This window comes from Acanthopagrus latus, chromosome 11 (assembly GCF_904848185.1).
Source record: "Acanthopagrus latus isolate v.2019 chromosome 11, fAcaLat1.1, whole genome shotgun sequence".
In the NCBI taxonomy this organism is placed as follows: domain Eukaryota; kingdom Metazoa; phylum Chordata; class Actinopteri; order Spariformes; family Sparidae; genus Acanthopagrus; species Acanthopagrus latus.
Window position 1 is genome coordinate 7,829,166 of NC_051049.1, and position 12,628 is coordinate 7,841,793.

Sequence of the window (12,628 nt, forward strand, 5' to 3'; positions counted from 1 at the left end):
CCTCCTCCTCCTCACAGGTAAACCCTGGAGCAGGTGAACCTTGGAGCGCTTTATGTGAGGCACATGAAGAAAAGCTGTACGGTCTGCAGTGAGTGTCGCACCGGCTCAAGGTTCAGTGAGGTGTGGTTGAACTCGCAGACATTGAGGTCTTAGTGGAGCAGGTGTGTGAGAACACGTGCAGTGACAAACGCTCGTCAAACACAATTTGTATCACTTTATTATCAGTAAGTCCAGAAGTTCAGTCCTCATTCATGCAAGAATGAGGAAGAAAATAAAGAGACTGAAACAATTGTTTGCATTGAAAACACAAAGCACCATTTTATTTGTTTTGTTTCAAACAGATTCACGTTGAGGCCTGAAACACTGAGATCACCAGGCTTGTGTCCCCCATCACCCCTCCATCCCACCCCTCCGTCTCAATACGTCACTGCAGTCCAACCCAGTCCATCAGTGTTACTGTTACAAAAAAAAAAAAAGGTTTGCAGTCTGAAGATATAAAATACGTTAAAAACACACACACAGTGACATTCACATGCAGGGCGCCCTGATTTACTCTTTTTGGGGTAAAGTCTAAACAAAATTCATTGGGTTGCATCATGGCTAGAAATGATTACAGAATTACTCTATTAATTGTTCAAAGGAAGACCATGTAACTTGTGTGACAGCAGCCACTGTGTCGTTACAGAGTTACAGATAAGGCCTGGTCACAGCTGTAAGGGACAAAATCAATCCTCCATGGTTGAACATCAGTAGCTGGCGAGCTAATTGCTAACGTTTAGGCAGCCAGGTACAGATGTTAGTCACAACAGGATCTTCTCCATTGTCTCCTTACTGGGCTGATTAGTGGAATTTCATCAAGAGTTTTATTAATGAGGGACTTTTGTTACTTCCCTTTTTGGTTGGCTAACCAACATGCTGTTCAAATTTTACTTAATTTCAAGTTAAAATTCAGCAGGCTAATGGCAAAAATTCTGCTGGATTAATTCACTCTAATTCTGCAGGAGCTAAAGCTGCTGTGATCGGGCCTTTATTGGATAATGCTGAATAAATGCTGGACTGCTAGCATTTAGCTAAAATGCTAAGCTAGTGTAACATTGGCACAAGTGGAGATGAGTTTTAATGGTCTAGTAACGTCTGTTACACAGCTGCAGTATGTTTGCTAATGTTAGCCAAGATTAGCCACCATAAGCTAAAGGCCACAGAATGGTTGTAAATTAGTTTGTATTTGTAAGTGTTTGTAAGTAATGTTGTATTACTTCCGTCCAAAAGTTACATTACTCACTACATTACAGTCTCATTTCAATTATTTAACCAGCATTTTTCATGTTTGACGGATCAATCAATACGTCCCTGAGAGAAGCGATGTGTTCACTGTTACGTGAGTCTTTGAACATTATCTACGGTGTCAGAAAGGTTCAGCAGAAGGTTCAGAAAATGAGGATGATATAGAAGTGCTTTAGAGAAGACATGGGCTGCGTCAGCATCGACTGATGTTGTTTTCTGAGACAGTCCAGCGTCAAGAGTTGCGCATCGACGCGCAACTGAGGCAGCTTATCAGAATCATACGATGGGGTACAGAGCGTAGCTCGCGATGCCGCAGGTGTTTCTTCCATCTCTGATGACTCGCATGTAGCCGCCTTCACCCCAACTGGAGCCCCAGCTGAAACAGAATAAGAAAAACAGCTTATTGACCTTATAAGAAACACTTCCACAGGTTATAAATACTGTAAATTAAAGCTAGTGTTCAACCAGTGTGGATTTTCTGACCTGTTTTTAATGATCCAGTAGTCTTGACCTCCTTCAGTGCCGTAGCCAACCAGCAGGACTGCGTGACTCAGATTGTTTGGGTTACAGTTGGGCTCGTCATAGATTCCTGAAAAAGGACATTTTTATCCTGCATTAATTCATTATTTGGCCACTTTGAGCAACATTATTATTAATTATTTGTGTCATGTGCATGTGTATCTGATGAATTTGGATCTTGGATGAATGTCCACTGGGAGGTTTGTGGACATGAAACTAGACTAACATGGCGGCTTGTTCGGAAACTTTCTCTCATCATTCTGAAAACATGTTAAGTTTAAAGCAGGCATTGTGAAGCCTTGCCCTTTGAAATGCAACATGAGATGTGAACACCAACCATAAGCCAGATATACACTCTTCTTTATCACCTGTTTTGGTCTCTCCCAACTCCAAAGGGAAATATCTGGTTCTTTATCCACTTAATACCCCACTATCAACAGCTAGTTGATGACTGTGACTATCATTTCATGCTGAGCAGGTCATGGACAGTTGTTTTGTCTAATTATTTTGCTGTAAACATCTGCAAGGCTCATGAGAGCTGTGAGACTTAAAACAACGACAGTAAAAGATTTATGCCAAAACAATGAGCTGAAAGATGATACAACGCTCCGTAGAACTGGGGGGAATTTTAGTCAGAGTTTGAAATTCTTCCTGAATTACTACTGATCATTCAATAGGTTATACCATCTCCATTAATAAAGATAACTAACCTGAGCTGTAGAAAAGGAAGCTGGAATGATCTGCATCGATGGCCACCGTGATTGGACCGATTGTCGCCACGGCATCAGCCAGAGCCTGCTCGTCTCCTTTAGCTATGAACCTGTAGTCTCTGATATGGGCGACCGCTAGTGAGCTGTCGTAGTAACAGGGCTGGGTATCCTGCGGAGAGCAACGCAGAGTTTAGAGTTAATGGCAGGCCGGACACAGTAATGAACTGTTTTGACTGTCTTGATGGAGGTGGAGCCGGCAGGTGGAGCCTCACCACTGAGGTGTATGGGTAGGTGCTGGTCGCCTGCAGCCCGTTGTTGACCACGTAGTCGTACGCGTTGGCCATCCAGGCACCATTGCAGCCGTAAGTGCCGTAAGATTTGGAGCAGTCCACCAGGTTCTGTTCACTCAGAGATATGAGCTGACCCGTCTTCTTGTACATTTGTCCCTCTATGGCTCCCGTAGTGCTGAAGGCCCAGCAGGAGCCACAGTAGCCCTGTGAAGAACATTTTAAAATGTGAAGGCGGTCACGATTCAGTCTGGATAAAACCCTCTAAAGCTGAGGTTAAAAATGTCTTACCTGGTCTTTCACCTCAGTGACAAAACCCATCTTGCTGTAGTCGACAGCTTTAGCGTCCAACATACGAGCATTGTGACGCAGTCGTCGGGACGAGACGATCTTCCCTCTCTTCACAAACTGGGCGTTTATCCTGGCGCCTTGCAAAACACGGAACTCTCGACTTGTCTACATGTGGGGAACATCAGCGATATTAACTCAAAGTAAGGGTTGAAAAGCTCTATATTCCAACATTAGTCACTTTATAGTGTGTCTCTCCTTCCCCTGCAATAACAGAGAAAACTCATTTTCTGGTATCCCTGCCGACTTTATCCAATCAGGACAGAGAACAACTTAAAGAGACGGTCCTGTTGGCTCCTGAAATTGCTGGATAGCTAAAAAAACAAAACAAAAAACAACAACGCTTACAGCAGCTTTCATCAAACAAGCAAAGAATGTTTACAGAATTGTTTAATATGTTTCTAAATACACTGGAATGGTTGAAACCACTTTCTTTTATCTGTAGAGTGTACATGTAGCTGGAGCCAGAAGATGGTTATCTTAGCTTAGCTTAGCTTAGCTTAGCTTAGCTTAGCTTAGCTTAGCTTAGCTTAGCTTAGCACAAATACCAGAAGCAGGAGGAAGCAGTTAGCCTGGGTTTGCCCAAAGGATATGTAAGTCATGTACCAGCATCTCTAAACATATTATTAGTTGTTCATTTTATCCAAACAACAACAAAAACAAAATGGCAAATTATGTTTTTTGAGTGAGGTTGTGTGTTGGAGCAGTGAACACGTGAGCTGAGCCAGGCTAGCTTCTTCTGCTCCCGTTTCCAGTCTTTACACTCAGATAAGCCAACTGACTGGATCTGACCAGATATCAGAGAGGTATCTATCATCTGGTCTGATTACTAAATTAGTGTCTTTTCCAAAATGTTCCCATTGGGATTTTCAAATCTAGTCAATAATTGATTTCTCTCTCTAAACTTATAATAATTTTTCTAATGTTATGAAACCGTTATATTTACCTAAAATGCAGCTCTTTATATCTTGTGTTGAAATTTGAACATAGCAAGGAAAAACACAACTCCTCACCAGGTCTCCATATTTGTTCATGGCCATGGTGAACGGCCTCATGCCCATTAAAAACCCTTGATTGTTGTCGTCAATGATCCGCTTGTTGCTCTCCCAGATGACCCTCCTTTGCAAGTCGTCCTGCACAATAACACAGAAACACAAAATCGTGGTGAATCACTTGATGTCAGTGCTGGTGTTCTGTAAGATGTGTGGAGTCAGTCTCACCATTTCTTCATAGGATACGCCGTGGCTGCTCTTCCAGAGCTCCCACTCGGACAGGATGGCCTCGTCCGAGTCCGACGCTGCGTGCCACGGGCCGCACAGCAGGACGAGGAGCAGGAGGCCAGCCGGCTGCACTGTGGACGAGAGCATCACACCTCTCTGTTTGTACTTAATAATCCAGTAGTCAACATCATCATCAGTAGTATAAGTATTGGGGCACTTGTGTAGAATTGTGGTTTGTTTTCATATACTTTTGGATTTCTGATGGGGAGCTATATGAACTGAAATCTTTGTTCAGTTTACACATCAGAGCGATGCCAGTTGTCTGAGCTGAGCACATCAGAGAGCCACTAATTTCACACCATGTAATCCTAATAATTATTAAGATTTTTTGGTTTTTAAAGTAATTTCATGCAGAGTGGCAGCAATTATTCTGGCATTACTGCTATATTTTCATCCTTTGAAAACGTCAGCCTGGACTGAAATGTACCATTCAGGCCAATCTACAGCAAAATGAATAATAATAAAAAAAACGTTAAATGCATTTTTCTAAGGCATGCAAGATCTTACATATGAGAACTTTAAATTACACATGAAAACGCTTGTATCCATAGCATCCTCACAATATTTCATTCAGCTTTATAGTGAAGAATGAAAGGCCAAAAAAGAGGAAATTTTCATGCAGTTGTTAATAAAATGTGCTCCGAGTAAAGACTTAAGACAGAAACTGCCGGCTGCAAACCTCGAAGGGGGTTTGTTCAAAAAGTGAAAAACATGATGTTCTTTTCTAAAGTTTGGTTGTTACAGAATTGACTTTTTTATAGCCTCCATCTGCAAAAGCTTCTTTGCCAACATGCTCCTGAGTATTGGAAGTCCATGTTCTTCATTTCTATGACTGACCTCAAGATGTAAAAAGGTTCATTATGTTTAAAATCTGAACTCAAAGTCCTCTAAACTCAAACACTTCGCTTAGTTAATCTCTCATAAAGCTTCAGTAAAACTTGCCACAACACACTTTTTAAAAATTTTTTTTTACCACATATCATCATACATCATGACATTCAATACAACAAAGCACATTGTCTTTAAAATAAAAGGTGACTGTTTCTAAGACTCCTGAGATAAGAGGCCCTGGTCGTCTTACCTGCACGGCTGTGAGTCTGTTTTGTTCCCATGGTTCTGAAAGTGACTCTGGACAGTCACACTGCAACAAACTCACAGTCAGCCGTCCTTATGTAGCCGTGCAACAAGTGCGTGTTTCCACTATACTTTGCCGAATCCCCTAAATCAACACTTACGGCAGCAGCTGAGAGGGACATTAGTCGACAAAAATAAAGATGCTCCTCCTCAGTAATACCTCTATTATCATTTAGAGAGCGCTAAAGCTGCAATATTGTTAATCCCTCAAATACCTGTTTATAATTGAGCATAACACCTGACATCAAACTTTCCAAAAGCAAACGCTGGAAGACGTACACAGACCACTTACTGAGGTCAACGTGTCGATACCTTAAAGTTTTAAAAAAAGAGAACTCCATTACAGCCCTGCATTCACAAGCCTACTCAGGTAAAAGTGTTGTGAGCTAATTTTCCAAAACTACTCACCATGACAGAAAAGTGAAATATGTATGTGTAATCATAGTTGTAAGCACTCATGAATATTATAACGCTTCATAGAAATAAGTGTAAATCATTAAAAACATACTTGCAGTAAGTTGTAGCACACTTTAAAGAAAAAATTCATTGTCGCTGGTCACTCACTGTTTTTTGCACGGATCATAGTATATTAAAATTATTTTAACACATTACTATTATTTAACACATCAGAATCACTTTTATTACGCATTATAATGTGATTGTGAATCTTTGCACCTCAGATGCAGAAGCAAGTCTTCAAAAAGATCATAAAATACATACTTGGGGTGATGAGAGTGACGGATGAGAGGGGAAACATCTCCACTGAAGTCTAGAAATCACTTTCTAAACTGCAGACAGAAATTTTACGAAGAACTAATAAATAATGAATCGACTCTCTGACTTGTGCCAAGTAGTTGAGATGTCAAACTGATGCGCTGAATGTAAATGCAGTCAGTGCTACTGTTTTTAATTAAAAAAGAAGACGAAGAAGAAAAGGTTCTGGTGCATAACTTTGCATTAGTTTTGTGTTTTCTACTGTTTTATAATCTTCATGCTTTTGTGAAAAAATGGAGCGTCTGACAACTGAAACCATCTGTGAAGGTTTAGAGAAATAAAGGACTCAACATGTTAACAACCACTAGATAGATAGATAGATAGATAGATAGATAGATAGATAGATAGATAGATAGATAGATAGATTTTTAATTCCTGAGGGGAAATAAGGTCATAATAGCAGTGGCTAGAAATCCAACAAAAACACAAGGGCAAATATAGAAACAATAAAGTACTTTATACAATATACAAAAAATAATAATAATAATGATATGTTGAAGTAATTATTAAGTGAAGTTTTATAATAGTAATTAACTAGGTACTAATTCAGTGCAGTAGAAAGTGCAATAAAAAAGAAAAACTCATGTATACACACATTACAATCCGTCCTGTCAGGTGAGCCCCTCCACCTGACCCCTCCGCTCACACAGGACTGTGTCCGCTCAGCAGCGCCCTCCTGCGGCCTGCTGCGGCGCTGACGAGCCTCCTCTGACTGCGGAGGATGAGCTCAGCTGACTGTCTGTTATTATGTCGGCGAGCGGGCGCCGCCAACACCCCAAACACAGTGCGGCAGAGAGAAAAGAAACCAGGAGGCGAGAGGAGGCCCAGCATCATTACCGTGTCTAATGAATGAGTGCGCAGGAGGAGCCATGAGTCACGACTGAGGTCTGCAGGATGTCTTTCAAGGTAACGCAGCAACCTTTTACTCCCGATCTCCACAGCCTGCAGCCTGCAGCAGCAGCAGCGGCAGCGGCAGCAGCAGAGGGGCCTCCAGGAGACAAACACATTACACCTGCTTCCTGGGCACCTGTGTTCATTTTGAGGGATTATTCAGCGCTGTGATGTATTTAATTGTCAAGTTGAACCGGTGTGAGCTGGACCTGGACCTGTTTGTGTGCTCTGATGCAGTCATACCAGTCTGGCTCTGAGTGTGTGTGTGTGTGTGTGTGTGTGTGTGTGTACATTTAATAGTGATATCATATGGCCCTCCTTTAATTTCACACCTGTATCATGTGAATGTGTGTATCTGAAAGTGAGGTTTGTTTGTTTGTTTTGATAAGTGTGTGTGCGTGTGTTTGTGATAGTTGATGAATTGGTGCACCTGATCACACCCAGATACTTTAAACCTATAAACCTATACACCTCTGTACTGTTCCTCCTCTGCTGTCAGTGTGTACTGTAATACTATAATGGTGGTGTTTAAGTTCAGGGTGTTTGTTGTGTGTATTTACCTCTCCAGAAGGAAACACCCCTGGCTAATGCCGTGTTTTGGGCAGCGAGGAAGGGGAACCTGGCCCTGCTTCAGCTGCTGCTCAACAGCGGGCGCGTGGACGCAGACTGCAGAGACAGTGTACGGACGCTGCATGTCCCGGCCGCTCGGCTGCACGCTTTACCCATAACCCACCTGTGGTAGGGGCGCAGAGAGCTTTTCGAGGGCCTTTACCTCTGTGGTGCATGTGTACCGTCACAGGTTTCACAACCATTTCATGTCTGTTTTCCGTCTGTCATAGTCGAGGCGGGTGAGGGTCCCATGTGCTAAGTTGAGAAAACATGCAGGATAAAGTGGTTTCATCACGTCATGCAAAGTACTTTTAAGCAGGTCATCCACAACAAAACACCTGAGGCTGCTAGTTAATCGTTGCCATGTTTCTTTTTTAATTGTCTAGTATGGGACGACAGCGCTGATGGTGGCATCGTACAGCGGCCACTATGACTGTGTCAAAGACCTGATCATGCAGGGAGCCGACATCAACTACCAGAGAGAGGTATGGCGGGAAAACAGCGTAAGACTAAAACTGCAAGTCACAGTTAAGATGGAGATCTCGTTTCACTGAGAGGCATCGTGAGAAGACGCCAGGAAGTCACCGCTCCCAGCCAAGAGATGGTCCGAAGCACAAGTTGCCCTAAAAAACATAAATTGTTGCTTTTTACACTCTGTGTTTTTGCTGCCCCCCCACTGTAGTCGTCATGCTAAGCTAAGCTAACCAGCTGCCAGAGAAGACTCAGGGAAGTCACTGCGTCCAGCCAAGAAATAGTCTGGCATATAACCCCCAAAATACAGCAAACTGTTGTTGTCACACTTACATTTTTTTGTAGACATAATACAAACAAGTTTCCTGTATTTCTGCTAAGCTAAAGCTAACTATGTCCTGGTTGTAGTGACATATTTAAGCTAGTTGTCTGCTGGTAGTAGCTACATAATTAAGCCAACTGTCTACCAGTTGGAGCTATATATTTAAGTTAACTATCGGTTGGTAGTAGCTTCATATTTAAGCTAACTGTCTGCTGGCAGTAGCTACATAATTAAGCTAATTACCTTCTGGCCTTAGCTATATATATAAGCTAATTGTTTTCTGTTTTTAGCAACATATTTAGGCTAACAGTCTGCTGGGATGACCTACATAATTAAGCAAATTGTCTAAAGGTAGTAGCTTCATATTTAAGCTAACTGTCTGCTGGCAGTAGCTACATAATTAAGCTAATTACCTTCTGGCCTTAGCTATACATATAAGCTAATTGTCTTCTGTTTTTAGCTATATTTAAGCTAATAGTCTGCCGGGATGAGCTACATAATTAGGTAAATTGTCTAACAGTTGTAACAATATATTTAAGCTAACTGTCTGCTGGCATGGGCTACATAATTAGCTTAATTGTATTGTAGTTGTAGCTACATAACTAAGTCAACTGTCGACTGGTTGTAGCCAGAGATTTAATCTAACATTGGTCTAGTTGTGGTGACAAATTTAGTGCAAAGAGATGAAAATTGTATCAATTTTGTCATCAAACTCTGAGCAAAAGTAGTGAAAAGGCATTTTCCCCACTGACTAAAGCTTCGGAAATCTCAGTTTTGTGTTTTGAAGGGAGATGGCTATAAGAAAACACACCAGTACACATATTTAGTAGCCAGATGTCGTCTGAATGTAGCCAAATTTTTAACACCGTGTCTAGACAATCTGCAAGGGAAATGAGAATTAATGTGTGTTTTCATCTCCCTCTGTTGTGGGATAATTATGAGTTAAAACAGCTTGTGGCGCTGAGATGAAACCGTTGCAGAGGGAGCAACAGGATTGTGCGGTTAGCTGCCAGTCAAAGATACAACTTATTTCATCTCATATTCTACATTTCAAAAAGAAAAGATTTGAGGTTATTGCTTTTGAAAAATGAAAACAGCGGTGTCTTTTTTTCTTTGTCTGATCCAGACAGGTTCCACTGCCTTGTTCTTCGCCTCCCAGCAGGGTCATAATGACGTTGTGAAACTCCTCTTTGAATTCGGAGCCTCCACTGAATTCCGGACAAAGGTATGCGGCCGGGCACGGTGACGCGTGATGACGGTCTGGGGTGTGATTGATACCGCTGCGATGCTATCATCTCTGACAAAGAGTCAGGCGTGCTTCGCGCAGTGATAAGGACACACAAATGCTGCACGAAATATGCCGCTGCTCAGGCTACCTTAGAGTTGTTCTCTCCACAGTATGTAACACAACTCTTCCTATCACTGCCGGCTTGTTTTCCTCATGTGTGTCTTTGTGTTCAGGACGGCGGCACCGCCCTCACCGTCGCCTCTCAGTACGGACACACAAAGGTGGTGGACACCCTGTTGAAGAATGGAGCCAATGTTCACGACCAGCTGAACGTGAGCCCCTTTTGCTGCCACATCTTTGGCCTCTTTTATACCAGCCGTGTCCCCTCGCTGTCGCTCAGCACGTCAGGAACAGGAGAGTCAGTCGCACACAATGTACCGGCAGCTGGAATCCAGCCGCTCAGGTTTCTGCAGACTAGACTGCTGAGTCAGGCACGGCTGACATTTGGCAGGATTAGAGTCTGTCCTCAGGCCGGGTAAAACAACCTGCCTGGACAAACATACATTTATAAAATAGTCGTAACACAGTCATATGTTAATAACACACATAATGCTTAGTTATGGGCTTTTTGGGCTGGTTTCCAGAAATCTAAAGTGTAGCTGAAATGATTAATTTATGTTTCAGGACGGTGCCACCGCTCTGTTTCTTGCTGCCCAGGAGGGTCATGTGACTGTGATCCGTCAGCTGCTGTCCTCCGGTGCCAAAGTCAACCAGTCGAGGGAGGTAATGTCGTCACCTCGTTAGCACATTTAGAGATTTAAAGGACAGAGAGCCGCAGAGTTTCTCCCCCCTTTAGCTCACACCCCTTCTCTCTCTTCACCTCCTCCATCTTATGTGCTTCATCACTGCGTCCACCCTCCTCGTGCACGTCTCCTCCAGGATGGCACTGCCCCCCTGTGGATGGCAGCTCAGATGGGTCACAGTGAGGTGGTGAAGGTGCTGCTCCTGCGTGGGGCCGATCGGGACGCTGACAGACAAGTGTGTGCTGCTCTGAACATTTAGCATCGTTAAAAGTGCACATTATCGATTGAAGGTAGCCCTCCGATCCAAAGTGCCTACTGAGAGTTGTCTGCTCAAGATTTTAATCCACAGTTCAACGACAACTAAGCAAAGAATTTCTGCTGATGGGAACCATGTGATGTAATGGAAAGCCTCAGAGCAAGTGGATGAAAACAGAGGGGAGAGAAGAGATTGTTTTGTAAAGTAATTGTCTGCTTTTTCTGTTGTCTTTCAAGGATGGATCCACAGCGTTATTCAAAGCCGCTTTTAAAGGACACAACAGTGTCATCGAGGAACTCCTCAAGTTTTCTCCTTCTCTCGGCCTTCTCAAGGTACGGGACGAGGACTTTCTTTGTTGTCGAGGGGTTCAGTGAAAAAAATCAGTACAACTCTCATGTTTGTACAGTGAATATGAATAAGCTTAGCATACGAGAAGACTCCAAGGCTCATCACCTCCCGTAAATCCTCAACATGACGATTAAGACTTTTTTTTTTGTTTGTTTTACAGATCAAACAAACAAGATACAGCTTCAAAGTTGTAGCATACAGACATGAGAGTGGTATCAATTCCCTCGTCTAATTCAGGGAAACAGGGAATAAGGGTATATTTCTGGGTATATTTCTATACCTGGGGAATATATCTCCAGGCATCATGAATGCATATCTTGATTTGTTTTCTGCAGAATGGCTCCTCTCCCCTTCATGCTGCTGTTATGGGTGGAAATATTCGAACAGTTCTGCTGCTGCTTGAAGCCAACGCAGACCCCACGCTACCAAACAAGGTGAGATTCTTCAGTCTGAAAGATGATAAACAGACCGTATATCGATGACTTCAGCTTGTGAACATTTTTTCTCCTGTGTTTGTGCCTTGCAGAATAATGAACTCCCTGCAGATCTAACAAAGAGCGATCGCATCCTAAATGTTTTACGTCCAAAAATCTTGAACGGAGACAGCTGATGACCGTCCCATCGGCCTCCCGCCTTCATGTCTGTCTGTACCTTACTGATGATGTATACTGCGGAGCAAAAGAAAACACAGTGTCAAATCTACTCATCTACAATATGTACTGTACATGGTGCTTGCTTTTGATTGCGGCTGAAGAGAAGCTGTCATATGTTGAATAAAACCTGGACTTACTCCAGAGCAGCACAGAGTGCAAACCACAGTCCATCCATCTGCCATGTGCATCATCTCCGTTACTCTGTAGTTCCACAGTATATGCATTTATTTTTGTTTACCCCGGGTGTTGTAAGATTTCTATATATTTTGCACACATTTTATTTGCCTTTTTAATAGATGTAATAAAGTGTAGATTTGTTATTCAATACAAGTGGCAGCGTGAACGTTTGTTCAAAAAAGCGAGGATCAAATCATTTTATTTTGAAAAATCAGTCATTCTGAATTTTAATTAAATGAAAATAAAAGTATTTTAATGATAAAGCAATATGCAGGTAGTATATATTGAAACGACAATATGATTTAGTTGCAAATAGGAGTTATTATTCACCAGAAGTCAGTATTATCTGATGTACACCTGTCTGACACCTGTTCTTCTATTATGGTTGAGTAAATTTTAATTTCAGCAAAGTAAATTATATTCTAATTATTTAAACCTCTGTAGTAACCCTGAATGAATATTATCTGTTTTGTTAAAAGTCATGACTGACATTTAAAACTACATCCCTTCCTGGATCTGATGAAGATAACAACA

At 42.2% G+C, this 12,628-nt stretch overlaps 2 protein-coding genes across 6 annotated transcripts; one reads left to right on the forward strand and one right to left on the reverse strand.

Annotated features, from left to right (window-relative positions):
* Positions 1-274: 274 nt before the first annotated feature.
* cts12 (cathepsin 12) lies at positions 275-6,421 on the reverse strand. Of its 2 annotated transcripts, none has more exons than XM_037113430.1 (8): positions 6,283-6,421; positions 4,369-4,499; positions 4,162-4,281; positions 3,092-3,256; positions 2,786-3,007; positions 2,514-2,682; positions 1,768-1,873; positions 275-1,660 (listed from the first exon to the last, which is right to left on the reverse strand). In XM_037113430.1, exons 1-8 carry the CDS (start codon positions 6,317-6,319, stop codon positions 1,561-1,563), a joined length of 1,050 nt encoding a protein of 349 aa, XP_036969325.1. In that variant the 5' UTR covers positions 6,320-6,421; the 3' UTR covers positions 275-1,560. The 2 variants fall into 2 exon arrangements, with proteins under 2 accessions (XP_036969325.1, XP_036969326.1); XM_037113431.1 differs by lacking the exon at positions 6,283-6,421 and adding an exon at positions 5,510-5,902.
* A 591-nt stretch (positions 6,422-7,012) lies between these two features.
* ankrd29 (ankyrin repeat domain 29) lies at positions 7,013-12,266 on the forward strand. 4 transcript variants are annotated; one of them, XM_037113529.1, is made up of 11 exons: positions 7,013-7,242; positions 7,796-7,906; positions 8,223-8,321; positions 9,756-9,854; positions 10,091-10,189; positions 10,542-10,640; positions 10,797-10,895; positions 11,153-11,248; positions 11,425-11,476; positions 11,600-11,698; positions 11,791-12,266. In XM_037113529.1, exons 1-10 carry the CDS (start codon positions 7,231-7,233, stop codon positions 11,665-11,667), a joined length of 834 nt encoding a protein of 277 aa, XP_036969424.1. In that variant the 5' UTR covers positions 7,013-7,230; the 3' UTR covers positions 11,668-11,698; positions 11,791-12,266. The 4 variants fall into 4 exon arrangements, with proteins under 4 accessions (XP_036969424.1, XP_036969425.1, XP_036969427.1 ...); XM_037113530.1 differs by lacking the exon at positions 11,425-11,476 and having other exon boundaries at positions 7,204-7,242; positions 7,796-7,965; positions 11,791-12,262; XM_037113532.1 differs by lacking the exon at positions 11,425-11,476 and having other exon boundaries at positions 7,217-7,242; positions 11,791-12,263.
* Positions 12,267-12,628: the final 362 nt, after the last annotated feature.

Excerpts from the sequence above, each read along its gene's own strand:
- cts12 (XM_037113430.1), bottom strand. The coding sequence starts at position 6,319 with ATGTTTCCCCTCTCATCCGTCACTCTCATCACCCCAA. Across the intron at positions 4,500-6,282 it reads CGTCACTCTCATCACCCCAA|TGCAGCCGGCTGGCCTCCTG; the intron begins GTATGTATTTTA and ends TCTCGTCCACAG. Across the intron at positions 3,257-4,161 it reads TGAACAAATATGGAGACCTG|ACAAGTCGAGAGTTCCGTGT; the intron begins GTGAGGAGTTGT and ends CCCCACATGTAG.
- ankrd29 (XM_037113532.1), top strand. Across the intron at positions 8,322-9,755 it reads ACATCAACTACCAGAGAGAG|ACAGGTTCCACTGCCTTGTT; the intron begins GTATGGCGGGAA and ends TGTCTGATCCAG. Across the intron at positions 11,249-11,599 it reads CTTCTCTCGGCCTTCTCAAG|AATGGCTCCTCTCCCCTTCA; the intron begins GTACGGGACGAG and ends TGTTTTCTGCAG.